The sequence below is a fragment of the Lepisma saccharinum genome, chromosome 12 (genome assembly GCF_977018435.1).
Source record: "Lepisma saccharinum chromosome 12, izLepSacc3.1, whole genome shotgun sequence".
NCBI lineage: Eukaryota > Metazoa > Arthropoda > Insecta > Zygentoma > Lepismatidae > Lepisma > Lepisma saccharinum.
Genome location: NC_139240.1, coordinates 51,717,670 through 51,736,972, shown reverse-complemented (window position 1 = coordinate 51,736,972; position 19,303 = coordinate 51,717,670). Strand labels below are relative to the sequence as shown.

General features: G+C 40.3%; 2 protein-coding genes across 4 annotated transcripts in view; one reads left to right on the top strand and one right to left on the bottom strand.

Annotated features, from left to right (window-relative positions):
* Nucleotides 1–19,303, bottom strand: part of LOC145996062 (uncharacterized) — a 367,735-nt gene that overhangs the window by 123,304 nt on the left and 225,128 nt on the right. The gene's annotated exons all lie outside the window — the stretch shown is intronic.
* The window catches only part of Nplp1 (Neuropeptide-like precursor 1), a 97,489-nt gene that overhangs the window by 62,368 nt on the left and 15,818 nt on the right, over nt 1–19,303 (top strand). For all 3 annotated transcript variants that reach the window (XM_083132282.1, XM_083132281.1, XM_083132283.1), the window contains exon 2: nt 16,928–18,626. In XM_083132282.1, coding sequence (XP_082988408.1) covers nt 16,928–18,626 — 1,699 coding nt within the window. The remainder of the gene's footprint in view (nt 1–16,927; nt 18,627–19,303) is intronic.

The window sequence follows — 19,303 nt, the reverse complement described above, 5'->3', positions numbered from 1 at the left end:
AACATTTATTTTCCTTTACTCGTACACCTTGCATATGATTAAAGTACTGCCACTATCTTACTACAACCGTATTCCAAAGGCATTTCCACTTCTGCAATGCTCATCCAGTGAATGCAACAGTTGACTACTTTGTCTCAAACAACTGAATTTTCAGTCTCGTATGCCTCTATTCACAATCATATGCGTACATTGTGTGTGTGCGTGTGTGTGTGTGTGTGTGTGTGTACAGAATAAGGCTATAACTTCGTAACAGGACTTTCATTGCAATGTTAAGGACCGTTCTGACGTTCTCAATAATTTTAAATATTTGGACATGTGTTTCTTTTAAGAAATATTTTTCGGTTCGGACCACAGTTCTCGAATAGAGGTTCAAAAACTGTTTTAAACTTTGAATGAGTAACCTCGAAACAGTCATCCTTAAATCTTTTGGGAATGTGTGTTGGTGAATAGAGAAAGAAAGAGATGGGAAGAGACGAGAAAGAGAGAGAGAAAGAGGGGAAAAGAGTGAAGAATAAAGTAAAAAGGAGAGAAAGAAAGACTATATAAGCCTTTATGCCCATTGTATGCTCGGATACGCAAGCGAGATCCTTGATTACTGCCATAGTGATGCTCATATGAAGCAAAGAGAAAGTTTCCGCTTTGTACAGTTTTTAACGAGTTTCACAGAGTTCCAGAACGATATAGGAAACCTCACTCTTTTGTTTTCGAAGAGAAACAACATCTCCGTTCACGTAATTTAATTTCCTCTTTCGCTGTTTAATTTAACTCGTTTCCTTGCGTTTTTCATTAAGATAATAAGACTCCTAACGATTCAGTGAATTAATGCGAAGGGATAAGCCGCTTATTAAGAAACTATATGCAAGTCTTGTCTCCATTATGCCAGTATTTGTGTGTTTGGTTCATTACAGTTGAAGATGCAAGTTTACAAAAGTTGATAACAGATGGTGCTTTAACAAAGGATACAAAAAAATTATTAAACTTGCCACAATATATTTACTATTTAACATGGTTAATAAAAGTAATAAAGGAAAAGATTTGAGTTTTATGATTATATTTTATAATCGAGAATTAGAAGCTAATATCCAAGTATGGCTGAGTGGTAAACTAAGATATCAGAATGAAAATAGTAAATAACATGAATTTTAGGTATTGACAGACTTTATAAACGGTGTCCGAAAAAGAACTGCAAGATTTTGAATTCAAGTTATTTAATTGCATTCTGAATCATACGTGCATGTGACATATTTTGTGGAAGTAAAATGTTCAAAGTTTCATTACCTTTGCTGTAAATCAATGTGCGTAGCATTTACAGTCCTACAGACATCAAGGCGATACTCCGCTGCATTCCACAGTCGGGTAAGCATAGCTGTAGTAAGTCGGACGTGTTGCGTTGAGCTCTATTTTTCGCTAATTACGGTAAGAAGAATGAAGTTCTAGTGTTATCCGGATATTTTCTAGTGTTTCGGAAGTTCTCAGACGCCCGATGTAAGTAACTCGGTTCCGCAGACGGTGCTTTGTTTTGATTCAAAAGAACTGTTCGTTTGAATCAGTGGACTCAGATAGCAATATATACACCGTTAGCCACATTTGTGATTCTTCAGCCTTCCATTGGTGATCGAAGTGCCAGAAACCTAAATAAAATCTCACATCGGACTGTATTTTGGGGAACTGGGGACTACGTAGTATACTCGTGTAATTGCGTAATTCGGCAAAAATCACCGGTTCGTGAGTGCGGGGAAATCGTGCTGTATAAAAGACAACGTACTGCATATTTGCTTCATTCCTTCAGGACACAACAGGAACGATACAATCGTGGTGTACAATTTGACAAGCGTTGTGTGCACCGATAATATGTTCGAAAACGCAATTGGGGGGGGGTGTCTTTCACCAACTTAGGCGTCTTCGTAATTCGCTTACCGTTTTCCTCAAGCTCCTACAATGAAAACACAGGACTTTGAAGCACCTAAATTCCCTCCGCTCAGGACTGCTCGATACAAACAACGTGGTTTTCAGCATTCATCGTCTGATACGGATCTGACTGAACTGCATGGACCACACACATTACAAGGATCGACTGTTCCAGATTTTCGCTCCAGAGAATCACTTCATAATTCCACGAATTCGCTCCCGGATGCTATTACGGACTATAAACTACAGAAGACCGAATCTACATCTAGTGTTTCTAACAAGAGGCCCCGTGATAGTGGCGACTCATCTGGTGAAGATTCCCAAGTAGATGGTGAGGGCTTTCAGCCCAGCAAGAAGACGGTAAGGAGATTCCCGATATATCAGCCAATATCCATCCCACTGAATAATCAATTTAGTGCAAGGATCCTGAAACGGAGGATGCTCCTGGCGATGAAAGGGATGATACAACCACGCGAAATTCTATTCAAGGCACCCGTCGAATGAAACCACCACCTATATATGTGTTTAACCTTAACAATTTCTATGCCCTATCACAACACTTCAAAGCATATACAATATACCATACTTCTACTGGATCAAAAATTCACTTTGCCACTATGGAAGAGTATAACATTGATCATCTGAAAAATCATAATCTTGAATATGCAACCGGGACCCAAACAGAGGTTCCCAGTACTTCGAGTTGTACTGCGTAAACTTCCAAAGGATACAAATATCACGGATATAGGCAGATTTTATCAAGAACTAGGTGATGATGTGCTCAAGGTATCTCAGTTGAAATAGACGGATCAACCATAAACTCATAGGCCTACCATTAGCTCTTTTTCTGCTGACCATTGAAAAGACGGAATTTGCTAAAGGAATCTATAAAGAACCATACTTTGAACAACATCGTGTGGTGATAGAGGAGTGCCACCCACGGCAATTTATACAGTGTTTCAAATGTCAGAGACTTGGACATGCCCAACAGAACTGCAATGCCATAGCTTGCTGTGTCAAATGTGCTCAATTACATGATACACGAAAATGCCCTAAAGACCGTACACCTGTTTGTAAACTGTGAAGGTGACCACCCTGCTAACTTTCGCGGATGTCCAATTTTCCAACGTGTACAACGAGCGCAAGAACTCCGAAAAAGTGGTGTACAGTCTTCTTCCACCACTCCTAAGCAATCACCTCCTTCCTTATAAGACCAGACAGTTTTCCCTGCACTACCAACCACTAGGAGTTATGTTAATGCTGCAAATACAAAAACTAATACAAGAGGCCAGGAATTTAAGGACATTTGGACTAGCATAAAATAAATTTTCGATTTCAGTTGTTTTCTTCAAAAAATTAAACCTGGTCTACAGCGAATTAGTCATGCCAAGACAATCGTAGATAAGTTCAGTATTTCCATGGACGTTTTGGATAACCTTTTTGGAAATGGCCCGTAAAGGTACTCCGATAAGTAGAACATTGACGTGTGTTCAGTGGAATGCTGATGGAGTTCGTACTCAATTCCTGACCTTCAAACAATTTTTGCGTGAATACAATGTTGATATAGCCCTGGTGAATGAAACGCACTTGAAACCCCGTAATAAATGGAAAATTGCAAATTATACCATCTATAGAAACGATCGGTTCCCGGGACGGAAAGGAGGTACGGCTGCAGTTGTGAAATCTTCGCTATTTGCACGTCAACTTCCAAATCCAGCTCTAGAAGCTTTAGAAATCACAATAATTGAACTATTAACCACCACCGACCCATTAATTTTGATAGCAGGATATAACGTTTCAGAACAGCTTATTCCTATACAAGAACTAGAGACTCTCTTTTCGATTGGGCCGCAAAGTGGTTTTAGTTGGTGATCTAAATTGTAAAAACCCTGCATGGAATTCGCGTGTAGTGAACCGTGGAGGTGCCTCTCTTTTCCAAAGTGTCCAACAATTGAACTTACCCGTTCTTGCCCCAAGAGAACCTACTCATTATCCATGAGGACGTGGACTTCCAGATGTGTTGGATATCTTGATATATCAAGGTGTAAATATTATGACTGGTCCCTATATTATTCATGATCTAGACTCGGACCATCAACCAATACTCTTTGAAATTGTTCATCATAATTTATTGAAGCATCCTCCTCCAAAAGATCACGTTACAACAGACTGGGATGTTTTCACTCGACAATTAGTGCCAATCATTGACTTGCATTTAGCTTTAAAAATCCCAGCCGAAATTGATTCGGCTTTACAAAACCTTACAGCAGGCATACAAACGTCTCATCTTCACTCCACTATCAGAACTCCGCAGTTATACAATAACCATGGTTGTCTATCCCGTGAGGGTATGATCCTCCTGAACTGTAAAAAATATTACCGAAGGAAATGGCAACAAACTTATAACCATCGCTACAAACAGTTGTATAATTAATTTCATGATCGATTTCGCCGATATCTCATTCGACAGCTACAGGCAGATTGGGACACCTAATTCTCTGGGATATCAATGTAGGATAGTAGGTTCTGGCAATTATTTAAAAAACTATCTGCGAAAAAATCCACAAATCCGCTGCCTATCGTCTCCAGGGTCCAAATGGCATGGTCTACGCAACCGAGGAGAAGGCTGAAGTGTTTTCCACACATCTGGAGAACCAATTCCACACACCAGATCAACAGCATAATGGCAATTATATCCAGAAGATTCAACATCAACTGGACCAACTACGTCATGAACCACTCACAGCTTATCCACTTCTTACAACTTCTCAGGAGGTCAAAGGTGTTATAAATCTTCTTCGGCCTGGTAAGGCACCTGGCTTTGATACTATTACAGTACTACATTACAACTGAAGAACGGCCTCAGAAAATTGCTAGTTTTCTAGCAAAAGTCTTCAATGCTATATTCCTTATCGGCTATTATCCACCAAGTTGGAAACTAGCAAAAATAATCCTCTTCCCAAAACCAGGAAAGAACATTCTTCTACCACAGAATTATAGACCTATAAGTCTTCTGAGCCATGTTAGCAAAATCTTTGAACATATACTGCTCAGACGATTACAAGCTGTGGTAGATGAAAAAGGCTTGCTACCGTATCATCAATTCGGATTTCGTAAACAGCACAGTACTACTTCGCAACTGGTCCGAGTAGTGGAGTATGTTACAAGAAACTTTAATCTCAGTCGACATACTCTAGGAGTATTTCTCGACTCCGACAAAGCCTTTGATCGAATTTGGCATCCTGGATTAATTGTGAAACTATCGGAATTAGGAGTTCATATTTATTTGGTGCAATTATTGGATAAGTATTTACAAAATAGACAATTTCAGGTACAATTTTTAAGTGTTCGATGTACCGTTAAGATCATACGTGCTGGTGTCCCTCAGGGAGCTGTTTTATCTCCACTTCTGTTTGCTTTATATGACAGTGATATCCCTGCTACTCATAGATGCATTTTAGCTACCTATGCAGATGATGTTGCCATCTTTACAAATAGCCCTTTACAAGAACTATGCTACAGCAGGATGAGACAACAACTATTAGAGTTGGAAGATTGGTCTACTGGCTGGTGCATGAAGTATAATTCACTGAAGAGTGCGGCGGTTTTATTTACACGTCGACATAGCCAACTACCAAAGATTCTACTACACCAGGGGTCTTCTATACCGGACAAACCTTTTACCACTATCTAGGATTGGTTTTGGACCGAAGACTAAATTTCCATAAGCACATCTCAACTGTGACAGCAAAAGCACAAACTCGAGTTGGACAATTGTACCCAGTTTTCCGAAATGCTACCTTGGGACTGACGACTCGCTTGCATGTGTATACGATGATGGTAAGTCCCACACTCCTGTATGCAGCACCAGCTTGGGGTCATCTCCGACCATCAGTCACAAGGAAATTGCAGATTATACAGAATAATGTCGCTCGACTTATTACTGGTCATAGCCGAGATACTCGTATCTCACAAATCCATGACGACCTTGAACAATTTCAAAATTAGTGAAATAATACAAATTAACTATTGTCCAAATCACGGCCGACAGGCTTATAGCAAGAGAAATGTTGTACATACACTACTTTGTAAGAACATGATAGTAAGTCAAGGGTACAATGGTCCCGATACTTACAAAAAAACCTGTTACGATATTTAAATTTAAAAAAATGATTTTCGTTGTCTTTTAATTTGTCCTGTACCACGTTGCAAATGAACTTGCATGAATCCATTATACTTAATACAAGATCACGCGGAATTTGGGCAGAAATTGACATTTTGTTTTGCTCTAAGTTTTAAACTTGAACTATTTATTAGACTTATTTCGGTATCCTCGGCGAAAATGTATTATTTTAGTTGTCTCACATTTCCATAGAGGCAATACTATACTTCAATTTTGTCCATAAAAGTTCGTTTAACCCTATTTTTCAGTTATTTTTTTCTCTTTCATCTGTTCAGATAGATTATAATCTCGCTCGAAATAATGTTCTAGCTACTTGCTTCGATATATATTGACACATGCGCAGAACTGCAGGTTGCGCCTTGCACTCTGCGCCGGAAATCTGTAGAGCAAGGCATCGACTAACGGTAGGGAAGGGGAGAAAGCGAGTGGGTGAAGCAAAGAAGTGCGCGCTGTTGTTGCGCAGAGACTTGTTTTTGTTCGCTTGCTCAGGAGGTTCAAGGGACAGAGTGTACATGCATAAGGGTTCTGCAAATCAATCGAAATTCAATTGTGTTATTTGATGATTACAAATGTTATGAACGTGGTTCGAATTTCATTATGTGTTATTGCTGATACTTTGTGCATTACATAACACTTAGTTCTTCGAGGACTTCGGTATTTGACTGCTGGCCACCTCTTCAACTGGTGGAGCGTAAATACGAATTCTATCTTTTAATGAACAGCGACGAATAGAATAATAGAACATAAGTGTAAATGGCTATACTTGAGTTAAAAGGGCAAACACATCTTGCCCGAAGGATAGTGAATTCTTAGTGTACTGTCGATTGTAATAATAATCGCCCAAAGAAAAATAAAGGTGATTGGCAACCAAGGTTTTGTTTCCCGTAGTTGCATACATGTAGGGGGGAAAACCATTTTCGCGAGGACCCGTAGCGTCAAAGCAAGACCTCAACGAGGAAAACGGTATCAAGAAAGTTTAGATAGTTCAAGATAGAATACTAAATGTGTTTTCATCAAAACAAAGCGTTGTACTATTAATTGAAAACATACTAGGTACTAACCTAAGAATAACCTAACTTGACATTCTATATTTCAGAACATACTAGCAAATTAACTACTGTTTTCATATCTCAGAAAAATCAATAAATATTGAAATTCACAAATATATTTACAAACTAATTCTTGTTTGATTGTGTTTTTTTTTTCAAATACACTATATGCGTAGAAAGGCTATAACCGAGAATGGTATTCGAATCACTACGTGCCCCGAAAGGGTATCGAACCCGAGACTTCTTAATTACAAGGCGTCGACGTTACAACTACGCTGTTGTGAAAGCAAAGCTCTAAAATAAAAGGTATATTTCTGACGGTACACCATCTGTCGATTGTAAATTTTACCCTTTAAGACTGGTTCCAAGGTCGCCGCGAAATGTTCCAATATTTTCACTGAAAAGACACTTACTTGTTAGTCTACACGTGGCAAATTCAATCAATGATATGATTGTTCGAAATTATGTGCTTCTTTAGTACCTTTTGCAAATAAAATGTTTCTGAATTTGAAATATGTGTTTATTTTTTAACTTAAGGCAAGCAATCAAACCACACTAACTGAGCGTAGCAAGTGCTACATAGGCCTACATTTTGACTTGGGCTCCGCGGAAAAATCTTGAAATACTAAGGGTGCCATGAAACGAAAACGTTTGGAAACCTCTACTTTAAGACATGCTACATCCGTTTCTGTATGCTCCACGTTGTGAGTGCCACTTGTGCTACCGGCCTTCGGGTGTAAGGCCCCACTAGGTGCACTATTTATATTATTACACCACGGCTACAAATCTACAGGGTAATAGGTTCTTGTTTTTAAGAATGCCAATCAGAAAGCAGAAATAGCCAAAGGATATGAGAAAATTACGAGTCTATATTCTGATAATCTTCACAATTTACAGAGATTATACGTTCGAAGTAATATATACTAATATGAGTTTCTTCTATGGAAAAGGATAGGCTTCTTCTTCTTTCCTCTATATACATCTTATTTGGATTTCTCCTTTCCCACATGGGCAAACATGGATCATCTTATTTCTTCTATTCACGACGATCATATACTTCTTATTTTCTACACGTTTCCCCTTTTTCGTGGCGTCGAAACCTGAACAAAACTCCAATGTATTCAGGGGCGACAAATATGGATATAGCGCCACCTCCTATGCCAAACCAAAATGGGACAGCCCAAGATCGCTAAGGAAAAGCGCTAACTGTGGCCCAGTGCGTCTAAAAGAAATAGCGCAAACCGTAGAGCTACCAGGGACAAACAACCAAAAACTGACGATATACTCCTCGCCAGAGAGAATCAAAAATAAATTCGATCGAAAGACCGAATTAAGACAGTTTTGAACTAACATCTCAACTTCTTAACTTTGCTGTAGATTTAACATATGAGTATATCCTTAACTATCGTAATTTCTATTTACATTTATGTTTCTAATCCTTTAAATACATTTTTATAATCGATATTAATTTATTTCTCATTTGTTTCAATCGATATCATACTATTTCGTATACTCCTATTTAGTCAATCATCATTTTTTTCCATCTTTTCTTCGCCCTGCCATCTGTTGTTGCGTTCTCTAACTAGTTCCTTCCGTATTAACGATTGTGCGCGGCTGACTAGGCACGTGACAGACATTCATTACTCGTATAATATGCAGTTTGCATTAGTTAAAAACTCGTACGTGGAATGCATCAACTTCGTTCATGAGTAACATGAACACCAAGAAGTTAGGAAACCTCTGATTCTAATTTCTGGTTTTATTATAAGGTTTCAACAGCCCTCCCCCCCCTTGGAGTTTTCAGAAAGCACGTACCTACTCTTCAGAGGTGATCCGGGTGACGTATAGCCCTGCAAATGGATTCCCGCTCGAAAAGGCAAGGAAGTTAAATTAAGGTGCTCCATTCAACGCAGAGTTCTCATTTGTACTCGAGAGAGGGCAGCACAATTGCCGTCAGGAAATGAGGTCGCGCTTTGGTGAAATGGAGGGCAAATGCCGCATTTTCCTTTCCTCGTTTGTTTCAAGTATTTTCATTATTTCTCAAGTTCTCTTCGTCTTCTCGTCAACCGTTCACCGAAGTGTTTATGTTTGGATTATTTATCGTGTACTGTAAATTATTTACTTAGAATATGCGATATATAAAGTATTCGAATTAAATTTAAATATACCGTATTGGCTCGAATATAAACCGCACATTTTATCCAAATTTCAATTGTGAGAAATATGGATGCGTCTTATATTCGCGACCTTAAAAAAATTATGACATTTCGTCAAATCATATGCTGTTAAAAATGTGCGGATTTCTCATTTGAAATAACGATAATGCAACAATAGTTTTGTAGAAACTGGCCGCATTGTAGATACCATAATGTTATCCAGCAATAGCATTGCTGTTTCTAACTGGAACAATAGCTTTGTTGTATCTAACTTGGCATTGTAAAAACCGTCGGCATTCTTGATTTTATTAAGATTGTGTTCGTTCTTCTCTAAGCTTGTACAGGTATTCATTTCTACTGAAGTGGATCTACAGGTTTGTCGCCAATATGAATTATCGGTGGAGAAGAAAGCATCATCAAGCCTGGGAAAAGGCGTAGTCACGATGGAAGTTTCAAACTTGCATTGTTCGTTACGCTAAAGCCATAAGCAACAGAGAGGCCGGAAGGAAATATGGACTTCACGAATCTACGTATTGTGCGACGCTGTACTGTATTTTTGATTAAATAAAATATGTGCCTACCTAATTATCTTTCCCTGAATCTGCCGGTAAATGGTTACTGGTATTTTGTTTTCTTCCCTCAGCTTATATTCGGGTATCATCTTTTTTTAAGACAATAGAATATTCACGCACCTACTGAGACTTAAACTCGTAATCTCCGGATGCCTGAAGAGGTGAGAAAACGGCATAAAACGCCAAAATTACAAACTTTCTTTTCGTTTGGAAACCAAAACAAACAATACTGGTTATCTTTGGTTCGGAAACCAAACCGGAAGACAAAAATCCCATCATTGTCGTGGGAACATCTTACAAAAATAATCCCTAGTGCCCCATGTTGGGCGCCAATTTCTCACGAAAATAAGCAGCCGAGGTAAAGATATTTATTTATCCGTGATTTGTTTACTTTAGAACGTTGAAATAAATAAACAAGATGTAGATATTTAGGTTCCTCGATATATCAGCACGAAAGGAGGAAAGTGTACGTATTCCTTTCAAAAAGGTCAATTCTAATTTAGACATGACAATTAACAATATACAATTAATATGTGCCACCAATGTAAATAAGTCTCTCGGTGTAATTTTTACTCATTTATCATCAGCGATTTCAATTCTTGAATTGATTTCATTTATTTCACTTAGCTTTTCTTCCAGTTTTAGTTAATCGCGAAGATGAGGATAAATGGTGACACGATTTACATTTGAAGGTCTTACGAAAGCGTCATAACTTGCATCCCAATTTTTGAATTGAATTCCTTACATAGTAAAGTTGGTGGTGAAAATTAAAGCGATGTTGCAGCATGAAAGTATTACCGTGTGTCCATTTCGATCTTCAGCCGAGAGATCGGGAGAAGCGTGGCGGGCGGCGCTGACGGAGATGCCGACATTTGCGTAATGCCCGCTTATTTTTATAGACATATGCAGACATTTATATAAATATTGCAAAACGAGCACTAACCTGTGTTATAACACGCAAAAGTTCTTCTGTAATTCATCCAAGTTCTGCTCTTATATACACAAATAAATAAGCTATAGAAACGATGTTAAGAGCCACAGATGATAAAGCATTTTAATAATAGTTTTGACCAGTAACGTCCTGCTTAAGTTTATATCCTTGAAAGAGTTTTGTGGCCATGGAAATCGTTTGGAGGTTTCGAATGTGCAACACTGTAACAAGATTACGCTGCAGACGAAACCGTTAAAAGTGAATGCTTTTCGTGAGCTTCCTTGCAATCCGAAATCTCCGAGCTCGAGTTTTTTTTGTTCCTTCGCGACTAGATGAAGACAGAGTTGTGAATATAGTGGCGAGCAATGTAAACGAAGAGCGTGTTCGTGTTAATTTCGTACTGTGCTCAAGAGTGTTATTCTTGGTTACTTGCAGTTACTTGTTTGTGTTATTGCAGTGTGTATGTGTGTTGTGTCAGTGAGACGATTGGAATGCCAGCCGCAAGGTTCACGTTAGAACCAAGATTTTTTTATGTATGACACGTACGTGAAAACAAACTCGTGTCGAGACGTGTGTAGGTAATTTGTACAGAAATTCCCAGGCGTTTCAACTCCACACAGAGATACGGTTAGACATCTTGTCCTTAAATTACGAGAAACTTGATCGTTAAATTTTAAAACACCTAAGCAAAAACGACGGATTCTAACCGAAGCAAAACTCGATGATATTGGTGCAGCGTTAGAACGTTCTCGAAACAAACCTCTACGCCGTGTTTCACAAGAGGTGGGCGTGTCAAAATCATCGGCACATACAGTCACTAAGCTACTAAAATTAAAACCGTACTCTTACAACACAGGTTAGTGCTCGTTTTGCAATATTTATATAAATGTCTGCATATGTCCATAAAAATAAGCGGGCAATACAGGCCGCGAATGTCGGCATCTCCGCCAGCGCCGCCCGCCACGCTTCTCCCGATCTCTCGGCTGAAGATCGAAATGGACGCACGGTACTTATCACTTCAGAAAACTTAGCAATCTTCTGCATAAGAGATATTAGGTACAGAATTGAGACCAACCCCAGGAATCTTGGGAGCAGGCGAACGGAATCAAGTCTCTGCGTTTGCAGCAACTCGCAATGCTTTGCTCGACCCACTCGCTTTCTTCCCTTCTCTACCGCCATGCGCGACCTTTCTCCACAGACTCCCGAGTGTGAATCAAATCAAACCTCGGCGCTGCAATTTTCTGATTAGTTAATGGCAATGCCGAAACTACTCTTTGCACATTGCCATTTGTGGAGGTGATGTGATCAGTATCACGCTCCGGTCGCCTTTATCCTCCAGGTTTCCCTCATATGCCCATTTATTATAGAGAAAAATTCCCACCTGGCATCACCTATATTGGGGTAGGCTATTGACAAGACCATTACAGCTCTTTTGATGGTTAAAATAAATATTTCGAAAGACTCTTATTCTCCTTTCTCTAGATTCTGCCATGATTTCCGTTCCGAACCAAAAGTTCCTCACAGCTAGGATGGGTGCGACGGAGGAAAGTTGAAAGCCGAGAAATCTCATGTAAGAAACATTGGGAGCCCGCTGATCGGTGTGCAGAAGCTTAGCAAACCCGTAAACGAGAGATTTTGATTGGATTTGTTGGTTAGCGGTATTGATTTATTTTCCAAAGCCCTTATGAGGTCAAGACTTTTCACGTTTCAAGATGAACTCTCTTTATATTGCCATCAGAATTCTCAATAACGTCACGTTCCTTCTGTTTTTGCATCAACGATAGGTTTGGAGAGGTGTCCAGTGAATTACACCGCCATTTCTACATTCTAAAAACAGAATATACGAGGGTTGTTCATTAAGTTCGCGAAATGCGTAGAGCTTTTGGAAAATGCCGCTGGGGGAGCTCATTGACTTGTCTCATAGACTCTCCGTCCGGTTCAGGAAGCTTCCGAATATTGGGATTTTGTTTTCGTGGAGCATATTTCGAAACATCTGTGCTGTTCGCTGTAAATAAGGGATCCAAGGTTCGAGCGCCGGTGTAGGTACAGCTGTTCGAATACCACTTTAAACTGTAGGTCCGGTCTTGCATCCAGACATGTTATCTGTAATATTAGATTGTTTGCTTTACCTGGAACCAATTAGATTTACTCTCTAACTTTCTTGTTTCAGTGTTTTCTATTGTTTGATTATTTATTATACAACAAAAATCTTGAATTGTAACCAAAAAAAGATAAACCATTCCCCTGTGCATTGTTGTGTTCTGAATGTGCTTAGTAGCTGGGGGAGGTTCCACAAATTTTTGATCTCGGCCTTAGTGAGGGTAATATGATCAGCATCACGCTCTGGCAGCATTTACCCATACTCATTAATGATAGAATGAATAAACCTAATTGACACCCCAGGAATCGAACCCGAATCTGCAGTGTGGCAGCCAGGCGCCACTGAACAATTGTGGCTCATTTTAAAATATAATGAAATCTTTTTGTAAGAAATTGAATTTTATCATCTATTTGAATATACTGTACATATGTGTGTGGGTGTGTGTACAAGAGTTGTACTGGTTCAGTCGTAGGACGTCTGACTGCTATTTGGGAAACTTTTGTTGGATATTTCCAGGGCGGCTGATCTTAAGTTGGAATTTTCCCAAACTGTCCCTGCACTAATTGATTCTGGCGTTCAATCCGCCTAAAATCAATTTATGCCTACATGTGTGTAAACCTTAGGTGGGAACCAACCGGAGGGCGGTGCTGATCACATCATGAAAGAGAACAAAGAGCAAGAAATATCAATAGAAAGAGGTGAAACAAAGCAATAGAGAAAAAGAGAGAAACAAGGAAAAGGAAAAGTCAAATAGAGAGAACACACAAAGAAACAGTAAGATAGAAAACAAAAACAAAGGGAGAGAGAAGTAAACAAAAAGAAAGAGAGAGAGAGAAAGGAAGCGAGGAAACAAAAATTGGAGGAAGGTGGGGGAGCAAAGAAAATGAGAAAGCATAACGAAAGGGTGAAATAAAGATGGAGAAAGAAACTCACAAATATACACACAGAGAGAGAGAGAAAGAGGAAAAGCGAGAAAACAAAAAATAGAGGAAGAGAAAAACAAAAATAGGAGAGATCACAGAAAGGTAGAGAGATGGAAAGAAGGAGAATAATAGAGAAACACACACAGAGACGAGATCGAGAATGTACCGACCCCACCCTTAATACACAATATTTGCTTTCATGTCAGGGAGCGGTACACATTACACAATAAAACTTTGCCTGTTATTGAAGTTTGATTGATGGATTTGGTGTTTCAAGCCCACTTTATGCACAGTAAGGCTAATCGGGACTAGACCTACAGTTTAAAGTGGATACGAATCACTATGTGCCTTCACCGGGTATGGATCCCGGGACCCCTTGATTACAAGGCGACGACGCTACCACTGCGCAATCGGGGAGGCATTTGGTATTGGAATTATTCGTCAAATTGTGTGCTGTACTGAAGTGCAGTGTTCCTGATGGGAAAAAATCTTGAAAGCAACAATAAATTGCATAGAACGAACAACTCGTAAGTAAGATTACACAGCAGAGGTTGACCGGATCTGACTGACGGATGGAAAGCTGATGAATCTGGTAAAGAAGTTATCCTAGGATTGGCACGGAACAAGGAAATAACGTTTCGCAATTGTTCGTCCCGGAAACGGAAAAATAAAGTACAGTAGTGATGTAGTGTGATGTAGATAAAGTAATTAATAAAATTACCTACAACAGTGCAAACAGCTTGATACTGTCCATACAATCTTGCAAACACATAGCAAATAAGTTTTTTCAATATGTCTGCGTCTTTCTCCCTTTCCCTCATTCTACTTATTTCGTTCTCTCTCTCCTGTCTTTATTTCTTTGTTTTCCTCTTTCTTCCTTTCTGTCTCTCTTTCCTCCTTTGTATTTCTCTTTCTTCCATTCTGTTTCCCCTTCTTCCTTTCAGTTTTTCTATCTTTCCTTCTGTTTCGCGCTCATCCTTCCTTTTTACCTTTCTATATTTGATTCCCTTTCTTCTTGTCCCTTTGTTTCGCTCTCTCTATGTCTTCCATCCTTTTTGTTTCTCATTCTTTCTATACGTTGTTCTCTCTTTGCTTCTGTCTTGTTTGTCTTACTCTTTCCCGCTTTCTATGTTTATCTCATCTTTTCTTCTCATTTCTCTTTCTCTCTCTCTATCTTCCTTTCTTTTTATTTCATTCTGCTTCTCTCTTTTTATTTCTGTTCGATCTCACTTTCCTCCTTCCTGTTTCGAGCTGTCTCTTCCTTTCTGTTTGTGTCCTTTCCTTCTGCTTCTGTCTCTTCATTCCTTTTTGTTTCTATTTCTTTGCTTTTCTATCTTCTCTTTCTGTCTCTTCTTTCTCTTTCCTTCTCTTTGGCGCTTTCTTTCGTCTTGTTTCTCTTTCTTCCGTCTCTCTCTCTCTCTTTGATAAATTTGAACCAATCTTCTAGAATTGGAAATAAGCTTTCTTCTTCTGAATGGGATACATATTTGAAATAAAAGACGCGTTTCCTGCGTCCATAAAAGATCTCAAGAATATTGTCTTAAGTCATTTGCACTGCAAAAGGAGTTTTCAGCACTGAAATCCCTCCACAGAAACGTTACCCAAAGATGGGCATTCCAGCGTACAGAGTTCACACGCCGAAGTGCATGATGGTTAAACTAATTACGTCACGATCGCGTTAGCTGAGGCGAATTGAAATCGCGCTGCTACCAGGACGCGCCAATATGTCTATGCAAGCGTGCCTATCGTCTAGAGGAGCGAGTTTTGCGGTTCATGCTCCTATTGGCTGAATTCTGATCCAGAACACTGTCAGTTCGAAATGTCACGTATCCACGCTTCAGACACGCACGGGATTCAGTTTCTTCATTATGCATTATTCATAAGATGAACGCGACGCAACGCAGTATGTTGTGGAGCGAATCGGGGATCCTGTTAAGCCACGGAACAGCTTGGTTTGGGAATGGATTTGCGTCGGAGTACTACACGGTCGTAATATCTGTCGTTCGCGAAATTGAACTCTGATGAAGAGTAAACACTCCTGGGGACGTACAAGGATTTATGCAAGACTGAATTGCCGACCTCCGTGCAGGAGTGGTTAGAAGAGAGCGCCACGACTCCAAGGGTCCCGGGTTCAAATCCCGGTCCGGGCGTGATGCATTGGTTTTGTTTATACTATCACCTCGCTTTTATGCCACTCTTGGCTGAGTGGTTGATTGATACAACAGATTGGATTGATGTTTCATGGCTACTTTATGCACAGTAAGGCTAATCGGGACTGGACCTTCTATCGGTTTCTCTTTCTTTGTGTTTATATTTCTTCCGTTGTTATCTTTATTTCGGTTTCTCTCTCTCTCTCTTGCTTTCTGATTCTTTCTTTCGATTTCTCCTTATTTCTATTTCGCTCTCTCACTTTCTACCGGTTTCTCTTTCTTTGTGTTTTTCTGTCTCTTCCTTTCGGTTCTTTTTCTTTGTTTCCCTCTTTCTCTTCCTTTGTTATCTTTCTTTCCGTTTCGCACTCTCTTTCTTGCATTCTGTTTCTCTTTCTATATTTCTGTTTCGTCCTCTTTCTCTCTTTCTTCCCTTTCGTTTTCTCTTTCTCTCTGTTTCTCATTCTATCTTACGGTTTCTCTTTCTATATTGCGCGCTCCCTCCCCCCTCTCTCTCTCTCGCTCTTTTTCTTTCTGTTTGCTCTTTCACTATCACTTTATCTCCCTCTCTTTAAGTTTCTCTTTCTACCTTTGTTCTTTTATTTCTTTCTGTATCACACTCTTTCTTTCTGTTTCTATCTTTGTATTTCGGTCTCCTTCCCTCTTGCTTTCTTTCTGCTTCTCTTTCTTTCTGTTTCTCTCTTTGTTGCACGCTCTCTTTCTTTCAAGTTGCATCTATCTCTCTTTTTCTCTTCCTTTTTTCCGTTTCGCTCTTTCATTCTTTGTTTCTCTCTCCCCTATACTGTCCTCTCTCTGTCTCTCCTCAATTTCTGCACTGTTAGCGTGCTAAAGTTTCTCTAGGAACAAATATGTAATTAGGTTTTATAATATCTGAGAAATGTTTGGTCGCCACGGTTCTTAATTTTCTTTCTAAACGAAGTCATTGTTGTATTGCAGGCCAATGCAGCTGAGGACCAGAGCGTAGCCTCGGAGGCCGAAGACGTCGATAAAAGAAACATAAGGGTCCTTGCCCGAACAGGAAAACTACCATACACCCGTGAGGACACGCCAAAAGACAAGAAGGAGAAGGACGACAGAAGAAACGAGAGAAGCGTCGACAAGAGGTACGTGGCTGCCCTTGCGAGGAACGGCGAATTACCCTTCATCCGGCAGGAGTACAAGAAGTTCCACCCAATGATGTCCGGGAACAAACACAGCGGAGAGTACCACCAAGTCAACGACAAGCGACACCTGCAGCAACTGGGACTCGAACTTGAACTACTGGAGGAAATGATCGACGACGAGCTGCACAAGAATGGCTTCCCGGCGCTTGTCATGAACGGAGACGTGCTTCGGGAAAACCAACCCGAAGATACAGGAGTTGAAGATGAGGTTGTTGAAGAAGAGAAGAGGATGCTGTCATCTTTAGCGAGAGGAGGTGCTCTGAGGACAACCAACAAGAGAGAGAGTCTGGGATTCTCAGATGTGTTCCTGAACGGCGAGCCTGATAAGAGGAACATAGGCTCGCTGTCCAGGATGGGGTATCTCCCGCATTCTAAAATTGAAGAGGAGAAGAGAAGCCTCTCGTCGTTGCTGAAGACTGGTCGCCCGCATAAGAAGAGTGAGGATTACCTTGACGATGACTTGTCGGTGAGTAAGAGGAACTTGAGGTCCCTGCTGAGGAACGGGAACCTCCCGGAGCAGCTTAAGAGGAGGGAAGAGCTGGAGGATATCGTGAGAGAACTTGAAGATGAAGAAGAGGCGGAGGAAGATGTGGAGAAGAGAAGCCTCAGCTCGCTGGTTCGAAATCGGCCATGGAAGAAACACAGCATCGACAATATCTTGCAGGATCTGTACGATGATAAGAGAAGCCTATCGTCTCTTGTGCGGAATTCGAACCTTAGACCTGGCAAAAGGAGCTTCAGTTCTCTCCTCAAGGGTAGAGAGCGACCTTTTACCAAGAAAGAGTATGACGATGAGGAGGAAGGTTTCGATGACTTCGCAGACAAGCGCTCTCTATCCTCCTTCATGCGCGGTAGGGTATCTTCTGGGAAACGAGGCATCGGGTCGCTCGCTAGGAACGGCAACTTACCCTTCTCCAAGAGGGAGGACTACCCTTACGGATACCTGGACGAGAAGAGGAACATAGGAGCACTTGCGCGCAACTGGGACATCCCAGGAGTCCCGAAGATCCTAGGGAAAAGGTCCAGCGACGTGCATGAAGCTTCCAAGAGGTACTTCGCCAGCCTGTTGAGGAAAGGCAGGTACCCCGTGACAACCGACCATCACGACGACTCAGAGAATGACACCGTGGAAACGGAACTCGACAAGCTGGAGGCGAAGCGGCACATCGGTTCGTTGGCCGCCCAGAGCACCAGACCTCTGCGAAAGAAGGCGCCGTACAGTAGTGGCTCTACCGACAACCTCAGTCCACACCCAACTACGTCACCAAGGTCGAAGAGATCGACAGACGAGAATTCGGCGACTAGATCAAAACGTCACGTCGGCTCAATCCTAAGATCCTCCAGTGCTCTGCCGTATCAGATGTCCCTCAGAAGTTCCGAAGAGTACCCGCTTCCGGTCATGCAGAATTCTGATTGGTTCGAATACGATGATGGTGATGACTTCACGGAAGTTGCCGAAAAACGTTTTTTAGGTAAGCGTTATTTCAAAAGTACACTATTTAAACGATTAATTAGTTCTTAGCTATCAACAACATTGACATCTGTTTCAGTGGCGTGCCGAGGATATTAAAAAAAGGGGGTTACATGTACTATTTTTAGTAGTCAGTTCTTATTTTGCCTACTCTTCCTGCCTTTGACGTCCTTTTTGGGGGGAATGCTGTGCCAAAGGTCAATTATGACCCCCACTAATCCCCTTGGGCACGCCACTGATCTATGGTGACGTTAGACTAATCCTTTACCTAAATTATTCTATGTTTTAACTTTAATAGTAGATTCCTAAACCTCAAACATGAGATAAACTACTATTATATACGAGAGTAGAATTCACACTTGTACAGATAAGAAATCCCTGTGAATATTTTCGTCCTTGTATTACCAAGTATACTATTTACTAATGTGAAGTCATGGCCGATATTACGTTTTCACTGATGTACATTATCTAAAATTTATACCCGATTCTCAGCCAGCTTAAAAAATGGACGTCTAGAAACAATACGCTCTTTGAACCAATTTTTCATATTCGCACATATTTACAATAATAACACGTTCTTGGAAATAATTTATCACGTTCTCAATTACAGAAACAATGTTACGTCAACCAATTTAACGTACTTCAAGTAGTAGAATATGTTACGAAATGTCACATTTA